Source organism: Phodopus roborovskii, unplaced genomic scaffold (genome assembly GCF_943737965.1).
Source record: "Phodopus roborovskii unplaced genomic scaffold, PHOROB, whole genome shotgun sequence".
In the NCBI taxonomy this organism is placed as follows: Eukaryota; Metazoa; Chordata; class Mammalia; order Rodentia; family Cricetidae; genus Phodopus; species Phodopus roborovskii.
The window spans coordinates 563999-587773 of NW_026126962.1; the positions used below are offsets into that span (position 1 = coordinate 563999).

The following is a 23775-nucleotide window of genomic DNA, read 5'->3' on the forward strand; positions in this document are numbered from 1 at the left end:
ATGGGCGATGGGGGCGCGGAGCGGGACCGCCGCCTCAAGCGTCGGGAGGAGCCGGTTGGCCGGAGCGGGCGCCACGGAGACCACGGCGGAACGGAACACTTGCGTGTTGACACGGGTAGCAGGAGTCCAAGGGAGGTTGCTACGACCTCCGCCTCCAGCCCCGTGGGCTCCAGAGACAGCGGCGGAGACAGCGACGGACAGCCGGCGCTCGGTGAGACGGACCACTGCCGCCGCATCCTGGTACGAGGTAAGACGCCGGCCGTGGCTCTGGTTCCTTGGGCCACCATTACTGCCCTTCCCGGGGCCTCTGACCTCTCTCAGTTCATAAACTGGTTCTTTCATTAGGTAGTACATCCAACAAATATTCCGAGTGCCTATTGTGTGTGGGGCATTGTGCTGAACGCAGGGGACAAAGCAGGGGCTGGAAGGAGTCCTTGTTTCTTGCCCCGGCAGTTTACCTCCCTGGGTTGGACCTCTCTCTCTAGGCCCATCCTGGCTGGTTGCTGTAGTAAGGATGCGAGTCAGTTGGGGAAGCAGGACTCCGAGAGCCTGGGCCCTCTTGGAGCGGCCTCAGAGCAAGGGAGGAGAAAGTGTCACGCGCGCACTCCGCAGGGACAGGATAGGGAGGGACCCCGATGGGCAGCTGCTGAAGAAGGCCAGCCCTGCAGCAGCTCCCTCACTTCACCCCACCTATGTTTCCCAGCACCGGGCCTTTCAGGGGTTGAAGTCCAGAGAGGGCTTGGGGCAGAGGTAGGTTGGCCCGGCACAGCTCCGCTGCCCCAGTCCCAGTTCCCATTGCTTGGACTCCGGGCGCCCCTCTGCCTAGCCTAGCTGACACTTTCTTCCCCTGCTCCACTTGTCCACTGGACCTCACCCTGTTTCCCAGTCCTTTCCCAGCAGCAAGCTCGCATTCACTGCCATGGCCCATCCAGACCCAGGCCACCAATGTCAGCCTCCTGGCTCTGGGCCTCTCCAAGGTAGAGAGAAGTCTTGGGTCCTACCCTCAGCTGGATATGAAGCCTGTTGTCTGGGGCCATCACTGGGGGGGGGGTTTCTGGGATTGGCTTGCTTGGCTTCCCCTCACTGCCCTATCCAAGCCTCCTTATCCCATGTACCCATTCTGGAACCTGAAGGCCTCAGGAGGCCATCCACCATAGCCAATTTCCTCTCCTGCCTAGGAGAACCTAGGTTTCTCTCAACCAAGTCTCAAATACCTTGGAGCAGGTGGAGTACAACTTCCTTGAATCCCTGAATGTGAGCAGTCCTGGGAATCTGAAACCCAGCTAAGGCAGGGCATGGAGACAGTCTGTCTGAAGGTATAGAAAGTTGTCTTGAATCCAGATGCAGGAAGGGAACCTTTATAAAGAAACACTCCTGAGAATAGGTGTGGTCACTAGAAGATTGGATGACCACTGCCACTCTAGGGACCTGAATGGAGTTAAGGCAGTTGCACCACTAGGATATGAGGACTTGTTGATTATTTGGGGTGAAATTCTATTCTATCAACTGAGAGGTTCAGAATGCAAGAAGTAAGTGAGCCACCAGTTGAGTTTCACTGAAGAAATCTGCAAGGCTGCCAGAGATGAAATCAGTCTAATGTTCCTAGCTCCTAGGGTAAGGTCTCCAGTCCTTGCATCACAGCAATCTAAAAACAAATCTTTCCTCTTCATAAGATGACCAAGTTTTGAGCCCAGACACCATCTGCCTCCATTCTACCTGCCTTTATGTAGAACAAATACATCTTATTCATGGGCATCAATGGGATTTTCTCTGGTACAGACTCTTAGAGGTGGGAGTAAAAAGTGACTCTACTCTGAGGTAGAGCTACTTAAGCCAGGCAGAAAGATACATATGTGGAGTTGCCCGGGTACATCTGTGCTGTCCTCTCACAAGTCAATTCTCTTACTTTGTAAAGTATAATGGAAATATTAAATGTGAAGTACAGTTATCCACCTAACAGAAATGGAAAGCAAATTCAGCCCTCACAAATCCCTCTGCCCCTCCCCCATTTAATGACAAGGATGTTATTACAGGCCTGAAATGCCCAGGTTGTCATTTACTACTAATCCCTCCTAGTCAAGGTCACTAGTGTCAGTCACTGCTCAATTACTTGAAGCCCCACCGCAGCTAAGGGTGGAGGCTTCCATAAATGAAGCCAGCCTAACACTGGAGAAGGGGAGCCTTCATTGCCCAAAATAAACAACCCTCCCATAAGCCCTAAGCACATTTTACCTTGTCCTCTGGTTCTCTGAAGACATACCCACTTCATATCTTTCAAGGGAGCCATTAAAAGGTGCAAGGAGGAGGATTATCTGCCCTGGCTGCTATGAGGATCGGGCCCTCAGAAGAAATCCTCCCACTCTCCCCATATCTTTCACCCTCCCTCCCACGAGAGTGATCATTAGCACTAGAAAGTCCAAGAACAGCTAGGACCAGAGGTAAGCAGCATCAGTGTCTTACCTCTGGCCTTGCTGCCCTCCAACCTTGGTGATTTTATCTCCAGGAAGCTTGCTAAGCTTGTTGCCAGGAGCACAGAAAGCACTCTGCAGAGTCTCTGGGAATATTTGTTGACAGAGGAGTGGGTAGCCCTGGGGTGACCTACAAAACCTGTCTAATGGATGGGGTGACACAATTTGGTAGTCAGAAGCCACTGTTAACACACACACACACACACACACACACACACACACACACACACACACACAATGGACTGGACCCAGGGACTGAGTTGCTATTATCAGTTGCAATTTAGAGGTAAACAGCAACTGATAAAGGTAAATCAGACCACACTGAAAAAAAGCAGTGAGATTTTCCTCTGTCCTCTGGTGTCCTCTGGGTAACCCTGCTTGGCTAATGTCTCAGATTTCCTCCGAGGAGGAAATTTCCTCCCAGGAGGGCCCCTGTTCTGCTCACCCTGCCTTCAAAATGGAGGCATTCTCTCCAGCGGCTGCCATAAGTACTGTACCACCAAGATGACAGACCAGACATACCACAGACTTCTATAAAGGGAGGCTTACTCCAGGACTCCACAATCTCTAAGGCCCCTAGACATTCCTTGTGCTGGGCCTTTGGCTAAGGAGGGGTAGTGTGGAAAGAACCTTTTGTTTTATCTTGGAAGGGCTCGCCAATGGGGGCAGGAGGCTACTGGAAGGAATGGGACCTCCAAATTCTAATCTCACCTTGCAGTTGGCCAACTCTGTGCTGACTCTTTCAGTGAAGAGGGACTGACACAGGCAGAAGAGGCAGTATAATTCACAAATATCTGCAATTGGTAATCCAACCCTCCCACCACCTTTGGCTCAGACCCATGGTGCTTTCCTTTTCAATCCAGGTGAGAATCCAACTGATCTTGATAGATCTGAGAATGTTCTTGATAGATCTGAGAATGTTCTACTGTTTAATAGTCAATGCCAGGAGGCCCCACTAATCTGCTTTATCAGAGGTGCCTCTTGGAGCCTGCTTGCCTCCTCTGCAGATCTCTAAACATTAGCCAAGACTCCCCCACCATTCCCCAGCCTTTGCAAGAACCATTTCTGAACATGGCAAATCCTCCAGAGGAGTGATACACTGGGTCATCTTCCCAGCTAGCCATTCACCCAGCTGAAAAACCCTGGAGAGTAAGTTGGACAAATGTACCCGGTGCTTGGGAGTCCAGCACCCACCCCCTCATCCCCCCCCCAAAAAAAAACTGGGTCTTTGGCTTGAAATGTCTTGAAACGATTTGAGCACAATCTGGCCCTTCAAAACCTGCAGCTTGTCAGGTCTGAGCACCCAGCACAATGGCTGCTTGGGACTGGCCAGCCTTCTACAGCGGCACCCTGAAAGCCTCCCAAGGGACAGTGGCTTCAAAAAGCTAACTGCAGGTCTCCTCCAGCTTCGAAGGCTGGGATCCATCAGTCCCTGAGCCTGGGGAGACCTCTAGGCTACAGGCCTGGCCTTGCTTAGCAGGTATTGAGCTGCAAAGCTTTTAACTTCAGAGAGCTGGGCCTGGCCCCAATCCTGGGCCTCTGGGAAAGGGTGGTGGTGGTGGGGTGGCTTTCCATATCTTAGTCTGTGGATACATTCGGAAACTTGGCCAAGCATGCCTGCAGAAGCAGATGTTGAGAGCTGTAGAAGACTCATTCAGAAAACTGCACTTTGGGAATTTGGAGGGTCTTGTTTGTTTGTTTGTTTGTTTTGTGTTTGTGAAGAATACTTAATTTTTTTTTCAGTGGTTGTTTCATTCTACATTTCCCCCATTACTTTGTTATCAGAAAAACTGCTGGTCCGTGCGGAGGTCATTTGGTTCTGTAGTTTCACCTCTATGGACTAACCATCCTCCCCACGAGAAAGCCTCAGAATGCGGCCTTGTTGCTGCTCTTCCACCAAACCTTGTTTTCAGGGAACGATGGGGACAAGTTACATGGCTTTGCCCTCTTAAGCTCTCTTCCATTGTATAGTCACAGTGGATCCCCCACATCCACAGGACCCAATGAGGGCCCACAGAGGACAAATCCTTGAAAGCTGGAGCAGGGAGTGAGGATCGCAGGGGCTGGGAGAAATCCAAAAGCTCAGGGCAGTCTCTATTCCAAACTTATCTTCAAGATTCCAGCACCATCCGCAAAAAAAGGCATTTGCGCATCACATAGTTAGGCCTAGAAGCCATTACTCAACTGCCTCTGCCTCCTGTTTCTCTCCCGGTCGGAAATGATTCTTCCATTCCGTTTTAATCGAGGGCGACAGGAGAAGCCCCACCTCTTTCCTTATTGTTTAATATGAGAGAAATTGCCCTGGTTCTCGGGGCATCCGGAGGCCATGTAAGCCCCTGTCCTGCACCGCAGGTTGAGCCGATCTAAGAAAGGCGCAGAGGGATGCAAGCCCTCCCCCGGAGACCCAGGGTAGCCTCGGAGCCTGGGCTTGTCCAGTCTTGCATCCCGAAGAACCGGCCAAAGGGCGGTTAGGGTTCTTCGATCACCTGCAGATGCCTGAGTTTTTCATCGGCCTAGACACTGCGGAGAAGGTGCAGCGACTAGCGGGAATCTGGCCTCAAAGGCCTAGAGTGGACGCAATTAAGTCTTAGTTTTCCTTGTGTAACCTGAAGCTGGGTGTCAGCCTGTAGAGGCAGCGTCCTCTACAGTTTGCTCTCAGATCTATGCCCTCCTTTCTTCTTGACTTAGTACACAGACACCAGTGTGCATTCCTGTGTACCCGAATGGTTGAAGCCTGGGGGGCTCTCAACCTGGAGATTTGCTGCCAAACTGCCCTCCCCCACCCACCCCCACACACTGGGCTCCTTGAAGAAGGGGAGGTGTCAGGAGAGCAGGGAGCTGGATTCTTCAGTCCATCTATGCCTCTGGAAAGGTATACACCTTGTCTGCTGAGCCTAGTCACCTTTCCTTTATCAAGCACACAGCAGGCACTCGAATATTTGCCAAAATAAACGAAAGAACATTTGTTACTATTACCTATCTCCTAAGCCTAAGGTGACTAGTGATCACTCCCCATCAGATCTTCTGAAATTCCTATTTTGGCGTTACACATTCATGTGGACAGGAGCACACACTATAACTGTTAAGTATAAGGTCAATGTAACCTTTTAAAATTCCTAATTTTGGGAATTGCTAAAAACTAAGGCCAAACAACCTTAATTTCTTTTCTTGCGCCCCCCTCCCCCGTGTGTGTGTGTGTGTGTGTGTGTGTGTGTGTGTGTGTTCTGATCATAGGGCTGGAAAGGCATCACAAATCTCTTGCAAGGTCATGGGAAGTGCAGGGCTACAGTGGATGAGCAAAACTAGCCTAAATTGATTGGCCTGAATGGTGGCCAAGAGTTGGTAATGCCAGCACATTCTAGTAGACAGAGACAGGAAGGTTGCCTCAGGTTCAAGGTCAGTCTCTGAGTTTTATCAAAAACCAAATGGAAAATTAAAACAAACCAAAAAAGCAACAACTCTAACAAGAACTAGCTATGTAAATCTGCACTCCGCCAACACACAGGCTTAGAAAAAAAATGAAACTGTTCTCTCACTGGCAGTTTAACCTCATGCGTGGTTTGGGAATATCCCACACCTCAAGGCCCAGCTTAGGTTAGCTACATTCAACCTCATCCGACTAGAGGACTAGCCTATGGAGGGTTTTAATTCCAGAATACAAGCTTCATCGGAAAACAAAACCAGAGGCAGCTAAGGCTGCCAGAAGCCACTTCCCTTCCCCTTGTGCCCTTCTAGGTGATTTTCTTATGCTATTTTGAAACCCACATAAAACAAAACAAACAAAAATCTTAACCTGCAGTGGGCATTCAGTCCCACCAGTCCTGTGTCCTTTGCTGGTTCAGTAAGCTAATTGTGTAGCCCCAGAAGGACTTATACTTGGTTTAATTTAGTATAAATACAGTGAAATGAACTCCCAAAGGGCCCAGGCTTTCTGCAGGTTTTTAAAAATGTTTCAGTGAAATAAATTCCTAGCAGCAAAACTGCTGATTTGAAAGGCTTGCTTGATTTTTAAAATATTTCACTTAATTGTCAAGTAGGGAATTCACCAAAATTCCCTTCATAATACCCCCTTTTAATTTTTTTTTTTGTGTGTGTGTGTGTGTGTTCACTCAAGAATGGAGGCGCCCTAAATCTCCATCATTCCCCTTTTTAAAGGCTAAGGCAAAAAACCCCTTCTTAGCAGTGCCTCATAGCTTAGCCTTCAAGTGGCTGGAAGGCAGCCTTTTTTATTGCCTTGTAATCCACTCTTTTTGGCCATTTGAATGTTTTTCACATCTGTACAACTATGTATTTTCTTCCACTGCATTTTCGATATTAAGAATCCTTGCTTGTATTTAACAGATATATGGTGTTTCTTTGTATGGTCCTTTGTCACACAGCTGGTACCCTATGGATGCCAGTGAACTATTTTCTGTTGCTTTTGTATATGTACTGCAGTAAATAAATGAGGTTTTTTTTTTTTTTTTATTGTGTGTGTGTGTGTGTGGGTGGGTGTGGGTGTGTTTGTTTGTTGGTTGGTTCTTTTCATTTGGTGGGTATATCTGCGAGGGTTCCTCAAAGTGGGTTACTGGGTCAAAGGGTGTCTTTGTTTAATTGTCCTTGATGGTGGCAATTTACATTGCTACCAAGAATGCCTGACAGTTACTTTTTTCCATATCCCTTCTGCACCTCGGGTGCTGGGCAAGCCACCTACCTTTAAACTATTTCCCTAGCTCCTAGAGCTATTTTGTTTGTTTGTTTGTTGGTTGGTTGGTTTGGGTCATTGATTTAGAGTATGTTGGGTTTTTTTTTTAATATTCTCTCTCTCTCTCTCTCTCTCTCTCTCTCTCTCTGTGTGTGTGTATGTATGTTATTTGTGGGAATTGTTGCTTTTTGTTGTTTTTGTTGTCATTTTGTTTTGCTTTGTTTTAAAATGGTGTCTGGTCATGAACTTGCAGTAATTCTTCTACCTCAGCCTCATGAGTGCTGGAGTATTGTTAATTTTTATTGCAGTAGTAGTACTCTAGTTAAGTTTCTTAGAGGGGTCTTTTATGGGTGAAGTAACATGATATTTTGCTACAAAGTATGGCCATACCAAAGAAATAGAACTGTTTCCAAGATGACAATAGTGAACACCCAGAGACAGTGAACAGTCATTTTCTATTTAATTCTGTATATGTTTCAAATTTATCATAACAAAGTATCTATAATAATTGAAATTGTTCCACATATGCATGGTATGGTTACAATAACAAGATAAAATTTTAAAAGCAAAAATTTAAAAACATGCCAGGCAGTGGTGGTGCACACCTTTAATCCCAACACATGGGTGATAGAGGAAGTTGGATCTCTGTGAGTTTGAGGCCAGCCTGGTCCACAGATTGAGTTCCAGGACAGCCAGGGCTACACAGGGAAAATTGGAAAAAAAAAATAAAAAGATACAGCAAAGCCATTATAGGTATTTATATATTTCATGCCAAAACATGCTAGCTCACATTCCCAGCAAGTAAAAATACATGTGCCATTTCAATGTTTCTTCCAACAGAGGCCATGCTTTTAAAGTAAAATCTTTCCAAGTAAAAAACCCAACCCTCATTTTTTCCAATTGCTAGTGGTGTTAAACTGTTCCTATTTATTCTGCATTTAATTTTCTCTGCTGTGCACTTAATTACTCATGTGTTGAGTTGGCTTCGGTCACCTTGAGTTTGAAAGAGCTCTTTTTAAAATTTAGTGTTTACTTATTTTGTGTGTATTAGTGTTTTGCCTGCTTGCATGTATGTGTACCTTATGTGTTGCAATGGATGCTTGTGAGCCATCATGTGGGTGCTCCTTGTGGGACCTGAGGCCTTTGCTAGAATGATAGTGCTCCCTATGGCTGAGCCATTTCTTCAGCCCTGAAAGGGCTATTTATACACCAAGGAAACAACAAACCCTCTTTTGTAGCTTGCAGACATCCCTCAGGTCTTATTCTTTTTTAAAAATTCATTCTGAGGTTTTTTTGTTTTCTTTTTCTCTCGAATTGAAATTGAAAATGTCATAACATCTAATAGATGTCTCATTGGGGGGATTCTAAATTTTAGTTCCTGATTAGAAATGGGGGAAGGGAGAATTGGAATGTAGAAATGATGAATTTGTGGAAGGATGAATCCATTCCACACAAACCCATGAAAACACTCAAGTCACTTACACAAAATGGTGCTGGGTGTTGCTTCAGTGGCACACATACAAAAATTGGAACAATACAGAGAAAATTAGCATGATTCCTATGTGATGATAACACACAAGTGTGTGAAGCTTTCCATATTAACGGACGGACAGATGGACAGAAGGATGGAAGGAAGGAAGGAAGGAAGGAAGGGACAAGAAAAGGGTGCTGGGCACACTCATTGCCTATACACATCCTCCAGTGTTTTTCCTTACCAGTAACAATGCAATGCAAATGCTATGTTAATAGTTGTTAAACTGCATTGTTTAAGAAATTCTTAACTAAACATTGATCTGCACTTGCTTGAATCCTTGAATATACACACAAAAACACATCTTATGAGTTGTCTGATAGGTGGGGTAGGGAAGTTGGGAGGACAGCCTTGTCCTGTTTGCTGAAGGTGCTTGGTGCCATCCTTAGTACTGGAGGAAAATTATTTTGTCTTCAACGCAAACTAAATACTTCTAAAAATTATACAAAGGATGGTTGGAGAAATTTTCCTTCTCTGATCAACTTCTAGTCCCCAGAGAGAACAGAAAGGGAGTTGGTTTCCCTGCCACACTTGCTATTATGTGTATAGGAGTTTACGCTACAAATAAGTGCATATAAACACACATACATACACACATACATACATATACATACATACACATAGATACATGCATACACACATACATACACATGCACACATAATTCATAAACACATACACATATACATACACACATATATTCATACATACATACATATACATGCACACACATACATACACAACCTCACACATACTTGCTATTGACAGTATCTGGTGAATGTCCACCCAGATTAATAATAAAGACACTCCTCATTCTTACTAATATCTCCAGAGTTGCCAAAGGCACACTGATTTCATCAGCCATTCTCCTATTACCAAGTTTTCAACATGGTTTTTGTTCTTTGTTTGTTTGTTTTTAGTGAAATTACATTTTGGCGGTATTTCTTTAGGAAAGAAAGCTGTCCAAGGGTTCTGGGAGGGCCCTCATATTTATTGTTGTTTGTTTGTTGATTGTATTGGTTTCACACAGACATGGCTCTCCAGTACACAGCCAGTTCCCTCTTCTTTCCCTCCCCCACCACCCTATTTCCTTCTGTTTCTCTTCTGCTTTTATATTGTGAGTGTGATACACATACACACATGATTTTTGGTGTCTCTGAACAATTCTAGGACCCAAATGTGTGAGAGAGCACTTTTTTTTAATCTTTTTGATTTGGCCTTATTTCATTTAATTTAAATTAATACAATAATCTCCAGTTGCATCTATTCTCCCACAAATGATTTCTTTAGTTTAAAAAAATCCATTTTTAAATCTCTGTATGCATGAGTGGTAAGACACAGCACTTGTATGCAGGTCAAAAGACAACTTTCTGTGAATCTGCCCTCTCCTTCCACTATGTGGATCCATGAGATGGAAACCAGGTCATCAGACTCTGGCAAATGTCTTAACCCACTGAGCTCTCACCAGCCCCTGGTTTAATTCTTCTTTATGGCTGAATAAAACTCCATTGTGTTACCACATTCTCTTTATCTGCTCATCTGTTGATGGACACCTCAGAAAATCCCATATCTTGGCTATTGTGAATAGGGCTGCTGTAGTGCCCCCACTCCAGTACTTTTCATATTGTATCCATTTGTGTTTCTATTAGCAGCTTCAGAGAACCTAAATTACTCTGACTCTGGCCAGCAGTTTTCCTAGTCTGAGAAATACATTGTTTCAAAAATCCCAACTCAAGCTGTTCCTGGTCCCTTCTCTAATTTACTGTGAGTCTCAGCATGTTCCATTTTCCTTTATTTTTAAAGATTTGCTTATTTTTACTTGTGTTTCTGCATATGTGTCTGTGTACCACATGTATGTGCGACCTCTATGGAAGTCAGAAGAGGGCATCAGATAACCTGGAGCCAATCAGTGTCATAGACAGCTGTTAGTTGCCATGTGGTTCTGAGACTCAAACCCCTGTCCTCTGAAAGAGCAGCCACTGCTCCCTCACTGAGCTATGTCTCCACCAGACACTTTTCATTGGAATTAGCCACTTGCATTTCCTCTTCTCTGGATAATTTGTTCAGTTTTCCACCATGCTGGCCAGCTTTGGCCTTTGCCTTGAGCAGTTGGTTGTGTTCTGACTCTGAGATTGCCCTACAGGTTATGAGTTCCTTCTCTGGGTCTATGTTTAACTCTCTCACTCACTCCCTGCAGAGCATTTGCCCAGATGTACTCTAATTACTCATCACTTTGCTCTGAATGGTGTGTGTGTGTTTCCTTGATTTTTGAAGCTCTATTTTTTACACTTAAGTGTTAATTTGGTACTGTATGCAATGCCAACTATGAGCTAACTGTCCAAGGCCCATGTCTTTAAGAGGCCTATCTTTCCCCCAACTAATCTGAAAGGCCATCTTTGTAGAACATTTGGGATACCTGAGGGCATGTGGCTCCACTTCAAGGTTCTTTTTCTCAGAGTCATACCACTTCAGTTATTTTTTATTTGTAATAAATTTTGCTGTGTGGTGATGTATGCATTGTCTCCTTTTTCTGTTTTTGGTGTGTGTGTAAAATTTTGTAAATACATATATTTGCTTGTCTGACTCAGGGTCTCTTTGTGTAGCCTTGGGGTTCCTGGAATTTGTTATATAGACAAGGCTGTCCTCAAATTCGCAGAGATCTTCCTGAATCTGCCTCTCAAGTGTGCCACCCAGCTCTAGTTTGATGATTTTTATTTTTATTGTCATATAGCTGCCCTACATGGTGATGGGTTCATTTTTTTTTTTTTTTTTGAGTCTGGGGAAATGAATCTCAGTAAAGTGCTGTGTGTGTGTGTGTGTGTGTGTGTGTGTGTGTGTGTAATCCTGTGTGGGACTGTTATCCTGGTGCCAAGAGGTGGAGACAGGAGGATCCCTGCAGTTTGCTCATCAACCAATCCATGAGCTCCAGTTTCACTGTGAGATTCTATCTGGAAAAAAAAAAAGAAAAAGAAAAAGAAAAAGAAAAAGGTGGAAAGCAACAGTGAAGATACCTGCCATGGACCTCTGTCCATCTCACACCTGAATACACACATAGACATAGACACACAAACACATTTTCATACACATGTATTGAACAATTTCTCCTTCCTTTTCATTTCGCCACCTTTAATTATTTTCATTTGTCCCCTCAGCCTTGCTTCTACTTTTACTCCTATATACACTAATGTATGCACACATGCTTTCATATATCTATATAATGTATGTTCAGAGATGAGGCAAACTTGTAGTATTTGTATTCTGAATTTGGATTATTTCAATTAATACAATGATTTCGGTTTTCACCCATTTTCTCGAAAATTTTGTAAGTTGGTTCTTCTTTCTGGCTACACAAAACTCCATTGTGGATATGCATTACCTTTTCTCTGTTCATCTGTGGATGGCCAGTTGGGCTGAATAGTGCTGCAATAAAATTAGATGGGCAGGGGTCTCCAATATGCTAAATTTTTCCTTTCTTTTTTTTTTTTTCTTCTTCTTCTTCTTTTTCCCAAAACAGGGTTTCTCTGAGTAGGCTTGGCTGCCTTGAACTCACTCTGTAGAGCAGGCTGGTCTCTAACCCTGAGATCCACCTGTCTCTGTCTCCTGAATGCTGGGATTAAAGGCAAAGGCGTAAGTTGCTGCTGCTGCTGCTGCTGCCGCCACCACCCAGGAACTGCTTTTAGAAAGACTTTTCCTTAACTATTTAAATTTCCACAGTGAACTCAAGAGTGAATTTTTCACAAGGAACTTTTATAGTGCCAGCATTATATTTCTGGATCAAAGCAGGAAGAATCTAGCACACTAAAGCGAGGTGTGGTGGCATGCACCTGTAATCCCAATACTCCAGAAGCTGAAGCAGGAAGATTGCTGGGTTCAAGGTCAGTCTGGGCTACATAGCACAACCTTGTCTTATAAAAACAAAATGAAAACGAGTAACAACAAAGCTACACACAAACAGTTTCTTGCAGAAAGCCCCTTCCTGAAGTGAGGTAGGAAGTGCAGACAGGGAGGGCTACCATCACAATTCTGTGGGAAGGGGCCAAAGGGGCCCTATTTGGCCTGGAGATTGGGTTTATAACTTCCAGATTTGTTTTATTATCTTCTCTACTCTCATTGTTACCTTGTTTTGTTTAAAAACATTTTATTGAAAATAAATTGTTACATTTAAAAATAACTTAAATGTATTATTTCTCCCCCTTCCCCACACAGGCTCTCTGGAAACAGAACCTTGTCTACTTTGCTGGTCCCTATGTCCTCAGAGTCTAGATCAGTGCTTGGCACATTGATAAATATCTATTAGATGGTTAAATAGATATGATTCTTCTTAATCACATTGATGATGGGATAATACTGTACATGTTATTTATTTTAACATATTTTTAATAATATTTTATACATTTAATTGCTGTGTATCATGGGCATATGTATGTGTACTACATACATGGAGTACCTATGGAGGTCAGATTCCCTGGGACTGGAGGTACAAATAGTTGTGAGTCACCATGTGGATGATGGGTCCTCTGCAAGAGTTGCAAGTGCTCTTAACTGCTGAGCCATCTCTTCAGCCCCCTAAATGTGTTATTTTATAAGTTACTTTCTTGTATTTAGTGTCCATTCCCATGATCATTACTGTACTCTTTCACTTCTGCTAGATATTTTATAGTATGGGTCACAGTGTGTTCAGCCATTTCCCTGTGGGTAACATTGAGGATGCTTCGAAAAAAATTTATTATTATTATTGTTGCTTTGAGTCTGGGTCTGGGTCTCACTTTGTAGCCCAGGCTAGCCTAGAACACATAGATATCCACCTGTGTCTGCCTTTTGAGTGCCGAGAGTAAAGGTGTGTGCCACCATGCCAAGTCTGTGGTTTGAAGTTTTAGTTTGTATATGTGTGGGTATGGGGGTGTCATGAGTGCATAGGTAGAGACAAGAGTCAACATAGTTAGAGACTAGAGTCAACACTAGGTGTCTTCCACAATCATTCTTCATGTGTTGTTATTATTGTTATTTATTTTTGTTTTATGTGAGTATTCGCCTGCATACATATATATGCAGAGAGAACTGTTAGAGAACAGAGGCCTGAGAGGGCTTTGGATCCCCTAGAACTAAAGTTACAGATAGTTGTGAGCCACCTTGTGGTGCTGGAACCAAACCTGGGTCTTCTGCAAAAGCACTAAGTGTTCTTAACTGATAAGCTGTCTCTCCAGTGTTCCACCTTGTTTTTTGAGACAGGGTCTCTCACTAAACCTGGAACATGTTAATTCATTTAGCTGGATGGCCAATGAGCTCCAGTGATCCATCTGTCTCTGCTTTGACTCTTGCTAGAATTATAAACACCCACCTTGCTCAGTTTTTCCTGGGTGCTTAGAATTTGAACTCAAGTCTTCATGCTTGAGCAGCAATCCTCTTGCCCACTGAGCTATTTCTACAAAACAGTATTTTCATCCAACTGTTTATTGTATGTTTTGGTGTTTGGTGTTTTGCTCAGACAAGCTTTCCACTTCAGTGGAGTTAGATGCATCCTTTGTGTTTCTTCCAGAGTCCTGTGTTCTGTCTCTTAGAAAGCTCCTAATAGAATCTGGCGTGGTGTTTCATGCCTTTAGTACCAGCACTCTGGATGCAGAGGCAAGTGGATCTCTATGACTTCAAGGTCAGCCTGGTCTTTAGAGTGAATTCCAAAACAGCCAGAACATGAAGCTGGAAAGATGGCTCATAAGTTAAGACAGCTCTTCCAGAGGTTCTGAATTTAATTCCCAGTATCCACATGGTGGCCCACAACCATCTATGATAAGGTCTGGTGCCCTCTTCTGGTGTGCATTGAAGGCATACATACAGGCAGAACACCATATGTATTTAAAGAAAAAAGGCAGCCAGGACCAAGACACCGTGTGTTGAATAAAAAGCAAGGTCATAAGAAAGTGCCCTGCAGATGGAGAGACTGCTCAGTACTTAAGAACAGAAACCTAAGTTCAATTCCCAGTACCCACTCAGCAGCTCACAACTTTCTGCAACTCCAGTTCCAGATGATCTAATCCCCTTTTCTGTCCTCCTCAGTCACCAGGGTCACACATGGTACACAAACATACATGCAGCCAAACACTCATACACACAAAATAAAATAAATCTGAAAGAAAAAGGAAGTACCATATCATATTTTTGCAATGTCTTTACCATATTAATTTTTTTACCATTTTTAATTCACCATTTTATAATGGATGATTTGCTCTGTGGTTTACTTGAAACTTGGTATTTATGGTGTGAGATAAAGTTTTCACTTAATTTTATTCCAAACAGATGATTTGTGGCCATCAATATATTTCTTGCTGGTAAGCATAACCTAACCTCCTTTGGAATGTCACTTACAGGCTGGAGGAATGGCTCAGTAATTAAAAACACTTGCCACTCTTCTAGAGGACCTAAGATCAGTCCCTAGCACCCGTTTTGAGTGGCTTATAACCAGCTACAGCTAACTCAGCTCCAGGGGATCCAACAACCTCTTCTGGCCTCTGCGGGCACTGCACACACATGTAGGCAGCATGGTGGTGAATAGTTTTAGAATATCCCTAACCTTAGCTTCATCTCTGTACATACACATCTGATGGAGAGTGTAACCTCCATCCTACTGCCTATTCTGGTTGCCACTTGAACACCATTCCATTTCTGTCATAGTCACACTCTACCTATTTACTTAGTATTTTAGTGTGGTGCATGTTTTTACATTTATTTATTGATTGGAGGAGGCATGTGTGAAGGTCAGAGGGTACTTTTCAGGATTGGTTCTCTTCCACTGTGTGTGTGTGTGTGTGTGTGTGTGTGTGTGTGTGTGTGTGTCTTCTAGGAATTGGACTCTGGTCATCAGGCTTGGTAGCAAGCAACTTTACATACTGAGCTATCTCTACAACTCTAGAACTAAATACTTACTTTAGCCTCATCCCAGCCATGTAAAATCATGATCTATTAGTTACTTTTCTGTTGCTGTGATTAAAATACTATGACCAAGGCTACTTGTAAAAGGAAGGGTTTATTTGGGCTTATTGTTCCAGAGGAATTAAGAGTTCATCATCGTCCTGGCAGGGAAGCATAGCAATAGGCAGGCATGACAGCTGGACTAGCAAACTGAGAGCTCACATCTTGAACTGCAACCACTAGGCAGAATGCATGTCCTAGGAATTCTCAGTGGCTTTTGAAAGCTCAAAGCCCAGTGACATACTTTCTCCAGCAAGGCCACACCTCATAAACTTTCCCAAACAATGCCACCACTGAGGGTGGCAGTGCTCCTCCTAGACCCTGAAGGAAGAGAAGAGTGTGCCCAGGTGTGGCTTGACCTCCTGGTGTTCAGGCTCAGAAGCTTCAGGGTGACTCAGGGAGCTGCTCAGGAAAGGTGTGAAGCCTACATTACCAGGTATAAGCACCCTCCCTCCTGCCTGTCTCTGCAGATAGATAGCCTGGTCAGACCTCCACTTTTGCAGATGGGCTCTCTGGGAGTGGGAAGGAAGTCTTTGGTCTGATCTCACCATTAATAATAGGGAAGCTGAGCAGAGAGAACCATCCCCTTCATAAGGTTTCCATATTCTTCTGGAATATGGAAAGTATTGGACCAAGAGTGCTAAGTGGTCCCAAGAAGCCCATGGTTCCTACAACACGCCAATAGCAAGACCTTCATCCGTCAGACATACTTGGTTCTGGGCCTGGGTGGGACCTGGGCTAGCAGGGTTCAGTTCCCTCTGAGTGGCAATGTCCTTCCCCCACACCATCCTGTCCCCTCCTCAACTTGCCTGCTTCCAGGACTGCCTGCACATGAAGATGTGATCAGAGCCAACACATACCTTGAAGGTTGGACATCCATTGGGGCAACTGTTCCATTGAGCTACATCTCTAGACTCTTCTTGTTGCTGTTGCTGTTGCTGTTATTGTTTGTTGAGAAAGGCTCTCACTATGTAGTCTAGGCTAGCCTTGAGCTTGCAGTCTTCCTGTTAACACCTCCCAGGGGTGGGATTACAGGAGTGTGCTACCACTCTTGGCATAATTGATGTTCCTAGGGTTTATTGAACACCAACAGAGGGACCTTCAGGGAGTTATTTAAAACTTGCTCCTCATCTATAATGTGAGAATGTCAGTTCCATCTCCATAGAGACACTGGGAGGGTTCAAACTTAAGACCAACACCAGGCCCAGGGGAGGGGCTGAAGAAACACCCTGACCCCTTTATTCTCACTGTTGCTTGTTTACATGTGTATAATGTATTAGGACTAAATCCATGTCCCTGTTACCCTACACTCACACCTCTCTGGTCTCCCTCTTCCAGATAAGTCTCCTGCTTTCATATCTTAAAAAATACTTTAATTACATGTATGTGTCTGTGGGGACATTTATGCACATGTGTATAAGTACCCATGAGGCCAAAAGAGGGCTCAGGATCTCCCAAAGCTGGAGTTATAGGTATTGTGGGTCTCCTTGTGTGGGTGCAAAAGCAGCAGTCTTTTCATGGCTGAGCAGTATCTCCAGCCCCATCTCATCCTTTTTTTTTTTTTTTGAAGTTATTGCACAGTTTAATGGCAGCAAACATTTGTAACAAATTTACTGTTGAACAACAGGAAAGTCATTAAGTCAAATCAGGAATCCATCAGGAATGAGCCCTTCCTTTCCACAGAAAAGCTCCTGCTCTATAAGCATGCATGTCAGGATCTTCAGGATAGGGCTCTTTGGGACAGGAAGGTAAAGCTGTAACCTCAGCTTCTTGGAATGAGATGCAAGCATGTGGCCCAGAACCCAAAATAGGATTCAGGTCTTGGTGCTTGGGCCATTACTTAGTGGGTACAGACCATCTACAGTCTAGGAAAAGAGGTCTTGAATTCAATCTTTCATTAATCCTGTTCTTAAAAACAAAAGCCAACTCACATTGCTAAAACTTCCAAAAACTTCCCCTAAATACTCTGGAATCAAGGCCAACTTTATAATATGGTCAGGACTACCTCATGACCTAAAAAAGGCTGTCATCCTTCCTACCTTGTGTCTCTTCTACATGCTCTTTTCTCAAAGTAGCCCCTCCATTCATTCTATTCAGCTGTTATTTAACCTTTCAGTCTCATACAATGTTATTTCTTCCTTTACTCCATTTCCAAACCTAGTCTAGGCTTAGTGCTTCTGTGTATCCTTTCATTGCATCTAATATAATCCGTAAAACCAGGTAATGCCAATGTTGTCCCCAGTTAGACTATGAATTCCATGTGCAACATGTTCACTACAAGTCTAACACAAGTATATATTTTTTTCAGTTAAACATGTATTTCATTCTAAAACCCTCCTTCAAAAGGAATGGTTAGGAATGAACATAATAGTCAGAGTCATTACACTTGAAAAACTCCAATAACCCATTTAATCTAGAATGTACCTAGAATAGGGTACATTCTAGAAAAATAGCTTGCATTTTTTCTCCTTACAGGAAAGGTAACTAGCTGTGACCATATAACTGGAACTTAACTGATTTCATTAATACCCGACAGCAGTGGTAGGTGGGTAATGATGCCTGGAAGGTACTTTCATCTACTACAGCACAAGCACACAGACTTGTAACTGGATTCTGGCTCTGCCTCTTCCCAGATGGAGCCACCTGAGGTAGAGACATCTAACCTCTCTGGGCCTCAGGCTCTTCATCAGCAGAAGTTTAATAGTACCATCTCCACAGAGTTTTTGCTAGAATTAAAACATACCCAATGCAAAAGTACACAGCACAGTGCCTGCACATAGAGAATGCTTAGTAACACGAACTGTCATCAGTCCTTCAGATGTCAATGCTATGTTCTCTTCCTAGAGGTACCTTTGGATTTACTAGGTGCAAATCCAAGAAAATTACAGGCTATGGCCTGGGGCCTGCTCTCCAGGGAGCAAATCTCATCCTTAGGACCACTGTGTTTAAGACAGTTTAGCCTCTAGCTTCCCAGAGCATAGCAAAAGCTGTTTCTGCGCCCCCTGGTGGAAGTGAGTGTCCTTGCAGCTGCAGGAGGTGGCATGTTGCAGGGGTTTCTTAAGCAAGGACTGCCTTCCAGTTGCTAAATGGTTGTTGTAGGTGCTGTTGGCTTTGTTTTGAGACAGGGTCTCTTGTATCCCAGGCTGGCCTTGAACTCCTGTTCCTCCTGTTCCACTTCCCAAGTGCTGGGCTTGCAGGCACGCAGCACCATGCCATACTGAGCTGGTGTAAGCTTTCTAGGCTGCTGCTCCTCCCATTGTGGGAACTACAGCTAGTCCTGTAGTGTGACTTCCCACAGGGTACAGTGCTGCCTTATTCCATTGTCTGATTATTTATTACCTGTGCTAACAGTTTTCACATCAGTGGTGGGGAGCTTCCATTAAAGCATTTTTCCTTTCTGAGCTTTGTGGTGCTGGTGATGGTGGGTCCTTGGCCCTTCTTAAATGGACTCCAAAGCACTAAAGAGATTGTGTGTGAAAGACATTGGCCTAAAGCCCAATGTGGCTCAGCTGTACAGGGACACAGCGAGTGGGGGACACAGCAAGTGGGGTAGTTCCCTGGCTGGAAGATAACCCAGCAGCCTAGCAGGGTGGTGCCCACCCTTGAGCTCCTCCTGGGGTTTCCAGCTCCTTTTCTGCCCTCTGTATCACATCAGCTAACCTCCTTATGGACCCCAGGAGTGACCAGAACTTGGTGTCTCCAGGAAGCATCTGCAACTGACCACATGCAGTTCTTATCCATCTTTTCTGGACTTGGTCTGTTTTGTCCCAGTTAGTCCTCACTCTACAAAGAGTACAGAGTCCTGGATGAGCCATAGTGGCTCCTTTCTGCACATCACAGCCCTAATGTTCTTACTGAGGCACACTCACCTCTGTCTCCCCCCACTCTCCCACCTGTCTCTTTCTCTTCCTCTCCCTTCCTCCTTTCTGCCTCCCTCCCTCCCTCTAGACTTCCCTCTATCTCCATCCATCCATTAATCCATCCATCCATCCATCATCTTTATCTCCATGCTCATGACATACAATTCCCTGCGTGGGACTTCTGAGGAAGCTCAGCTCAGAGAGGATCAGCAAGTTCTCTATTCAGGCAGGGACTATTCAGGCAGGGACCTGAGGATTCCTGATAGGATCTTATCAAGCCATAAGTTCAAAGTCAGCCTGGACTACATGACAAAACCCTATGAAGAAGAGGGAGGAAGAGGAGGAAGGAAAAAAACCCACAGCTAGTGAATTAACCTGGCTCTCTTCATGGCCCTTGCAGATGCCAAGGGGACCATTCGGGAAATCGTCCTGCCCAAGGGCCTGGACCTTGACCGGCCCAAGCGGACCCGCACCTCCTTCACAGCAGAACAGCTGTACCGCCTGGAGATGGAGTTCCAGCGCTGCCACTATGTGGTGGGCCGGGAGCGCACAGAGCTGGCCCACCAGTTGAACCTCTCTGAGACCCAGGTGAGAGTCAGGCCTGTCTTCCACCATCTGGTCCTGATATCTGGGGACCGTCTTGGTGTATGAGGCCAAGAGCTGACATAGAGGGCCATGACTTGGGAGGAACTTACACACATAAGGGGAAAACTTAGAGCCACAGGTAAGACAGGGCCAACAGTATCAACAAGAGTACTTTGAGTGATGACACATGCCTCAGGAGGTGGAGGAAGGCAGAGACATAAAGAGTTGGAAGCCAGCCAGCACACAAAATTTAAAAGATAAAGAAAAAATGGAGGAAGGAAAGAAGCAAGGAGGAAAATGGGGGAAGTGGATAGAAGCACTTGCTGGACAAACATAAGGACCTGAGTTTGAATCCCCAGAAGACACATTAAAAACCTGAATGTGAGCACCTGCAATCCCAATGCCCCTATATAGAAATGGAAGACAGAAAAGGAGCATCTCCTCACCCTTCTTGCCACAGGCATTTGCAATACAGTGAAAAGGCAAGGAGACCCCATCTCAAACACTGTGGATGGCAAGGACCAACACCCGAGGGTGTCCTCTGACCTCCATATGCAGGCCATGGCACACACATGCCCATATTCATACACACGAATGATCACATACATACACACAGAAAAGGAAGGAAGGATGAGGAGGGGAAAAGAGTCAAGTTTCAACAGAAGGGATCATTCATAAGTAAGGGAAATGGAAAAGGCCATAGAGATAGGAGACATTCACAGTTCAGGGAATGAATAGCCTAGATGTCTATTCTATGTGTCACTGTTCTATTGCTGTGAGAAGACACCATGAGAACAGGTGAGGTTTAGATGGAAGGAAAGGTAAGAGCCTGATTCAGTAGTCCTTTCCCTCAACTGGCCAAGGGACAGGCTAAGGACAAGCTGCCAAACCCCAGTGCTGGCATAGTCACCAGCTAGCTTAAATAAGTGCTTTCTTTGGCTCTTCAGCAGTTGTTTTCAGTCCCAGTACACTGCCCCTGCCCTAGGAGTCCAAGACAGCAGACTAGAAGGACCTCTCTAGCACAGGGGAAAAAAACAAGCCACCACCCACACTCAGACATCCAGATTCTGTATGAACCCAGGTTCCAGGAAGTGGCCTTTGAAGGATGAATGTCTAGTGCATGCCTATCATCCCTGCATTCAGGAGGCTGAGGCAAGAGGATGCAGAGTTTAAAGCAAGCCTGGGCTTCACAGGGAGACCTTGTCTGATTTCTAAATTATTAATGGTATTTTCATTTTCAAATGAATAAGCCTTAGAACCAGGCACAAACCTCAGACCCAAAGAGATTTCTCACAGGAAAAAAAAAGTCTCTCAGCCCTGGAAACCATGCTTCTCTTCTGCCGTGGGCCTTGTGGCCCAGCAAAATATCAGGACATGAGGCCACCAAGCAGTCCATGAGATCCAGGGGTCCAAGATGGCAACCTGAAGAGAACCTCTGCGGGGCACAAAGGAGCCCAGCAGGGCAGTTAGTGCCCAGGAAACACCCTACAGCAAATGGCTTCCTGGAAGAGCAGAACCTGAAAGGCTTCTTGGAGGAGCAGGGGTGGTTCAGGGGGGTCTGAGCCTGTCTCAATTTCACTGAGCTGAACTAGTTTCTAGAAGCTCTGGGATCGATGATGCGGGACACAGAGGCATGGGTTATGAAGGTGCTCCTCCTGCAGCACATTGGAATCTCCCCCAGGGTTTTCTAGCAATCCCGATACCTGGGCTGGAGAGATGGCTCAGCGGTTAAGAGCACTGGCTGTTCTTCCAGAGGTCCAGAGTTCAACTCCCAGCACCCACATGGCTGCTCACAACTGTAACTCCAGTTCCAGGGAATCTGACACCTTCACACCAATGCACATAAAAAAAGGAAAGAAAAAAGAAATCCTGATGCCTCCATCCTGACCCAACTCTGATAGAGCTCTGGGCACTAGGAGTTACAGTGTACACAGAAAACTTGTGTGCAGCCAGGCATGAGAATCTACACATGACAATAAATGAAATGTCAGGATGAAATATCAGGTCCGAGTCCCAGCCTAGGCTTCTGTCCACATCTAGGGCTTACCTGCTGGGAGTCTCCCATGCCTTCCTCTCTATGAACTCAGGATGTAGTGGGGATCACAGTCTCCAAATTTTGTCATTCTGCATTGGCCATACTTGTCATTGTCACCTGCTTCTGCACAGAATGGTTTGTACCTTTCCCAGCATAGGAGTCACATGATTTTGGAGCCTCTCTCACTTCCTTCTCTCAGAGCCACTCAAGTAGTTGGACTTCTGAGGTCCTATGAAAGCTGGAGACGAAGAGAAAAATCTCTCCAGCCTTGCCCTCAGGGCCTCTGGGCCATGTTCCTTCTCTTCCTCTGTCACATACTGTCCCTGCTCATGCATAAGAAGCACCTATGACAAACTCAGTTGACTGAGCATTGGGCTAGCATGCACAGAGCCCTGGGTTGTGTCCCTGGCAAGGTGTACAACTGGATGTGGTCATATAGGACTAGAATTCAGCACTGTGATCCCAGCAGGAACTTCGCAAGTTTAAGCTCACCCTCAACTACATAGCAAATTCAAGGCCAGTTTGGGATTATGAGACCCCGTCTAAAATACAAATGAATAAGTGGCAGCTGGTTCGATCTCAGTTCAGAGGTCAGGGCCTAAGGCAGTACTGGGAATCACCTACACATAAGTAGGTAAGGAGCAAAGTGTGTTGGCCATGAAGGGGCAATTTGATCCTCCAATGAACCCCCAAACTCCACCTCCTGTCTGTCAATCGGCTCCTGTAGGCCAGAGCAGCAGTGAAAGGGTGTCTATACTTTGAGACTTGAGGTCTCTAGTCAGTTCCTCAGTACAGGCTGTTGTGAGGTGACACTAACAACCTGCTTTTCTTTCTCACCCTGTTCCCCTCACTGCCCCTTTTGCCATTTTACCTTCCCCCCCAACTACCCCTCTCCTTTTCTTCTGGCTCTGCCTCCTGCCCCTCCCCTTTTGCCTTCTGAAATCCTTGTGTTCTCTCTGCCCCAAGGTGAAGGTCTGGTTCCAGAATCGCCGCACCAAACAGAAGAAGGACCAGAGCAGAGACTTGGAGAAGCAGGCATCCTCCTCTGCCTCTGAAGCCTTTGCCACCTCCAGCGTTCTGCGGCTTCTGGAACAGGGCCGGCTGCTCTCCTTTCCCAGGGCCCCCAGTCTCCTGGCACTGACCCCTGGCCTGCCAGGCCTTCCTGCCAGCCATAGGGCCACCTCTTTGGGTGACCCCAGGAACTCCTCCCCAAGCCTCAATCCAATGCCCTCGGCCTCAGCATCATCCCCTCTGTCTGCCATCTGCTTTAACACAGCTCCGCTCTTGGACTTGCCTGCCAGCTACAAACTGGGGTCCTCGGCGTTTGAGCCCTATATCAGGCTAGAACAACAGAAAGTAGGCAGCCCTGGCCAAAGTGGCAAGGCGGCTGACACCTAAGTCCCATCCTGTGTGACACTGAGTCCCCACCCATCACAGCACTCCCCCAGTCTCCTGGCCCCTGTGGACTGAACTGAGCAGGCCTGGAAGAGGAGGGGTGGGCACAGCATGCACCTCTCCACCTACCCTCAGCTCAGAGACTGAACCAATGACTTTGGTCCCAATGTACTCTCTGAGTGCTGCATGAGTGCCTGCCTGTGTGTGTGTGTGTGTGTGTGTGTGTGTGTGTGTGTGTGTGTGTGCACATGTGTGC

At 45.4% G+C, this 23775-nt stretch overlaps 1 protein-coding gene and 1 non-coding gene across 2 annotated transcripts; both read left to right on the forward strand.

The window, feature by feature from the left end:
• Positions 1-23545, forward strand: Vax2 (ventral anterior homeobox 2). Its single transcript, XM_051175015.1, has 3 exons — positions 1-247; positions 19905-20092; positions 23091-23545. Exons 1-3 carry the CDS (start codon positions 1-3, stop codon positions 23520-23522), a joined length of 867 nt encoding a protein of 288 aa, XP_051030972.1. The 3' UTR covers positions 23523-23545.
• On the forward strand, positions 8650-8755 carry LOC127214733 (U6 spliceosomal RNA). The gene has a single exon (XR_007833889.1). It is a non-coding gene; the product is annotated as a U6 spliceosomal RNA (small nuclear RNA).
• Positions 23546-23775: the final 230 nt, after the last annotated feature.

Coding starts and splice junctions, on each gene's coding strand:
- Vax2 (XM_051175015.1), top strand. CDS start 1: ATGGGCGATGGGGGCGCGGAGCGGGACCGCCGCCTCAAGCGTCGGGAG. Junction 248..19,904: donor CCGCCGCATCCTGGTACGAG/GTAAGACGCCGG, acceptor TGGCCCTTGCAG/ATGCCAAGGGGACCATTCGG. Junction 20,093..23,090: donor TGAACCTCTCTGAGACCCAG/GTGAGAGTCAGG, acceptor CTCTGCCCCAAG/GTGAAGGTCTGGTTCCAGAA.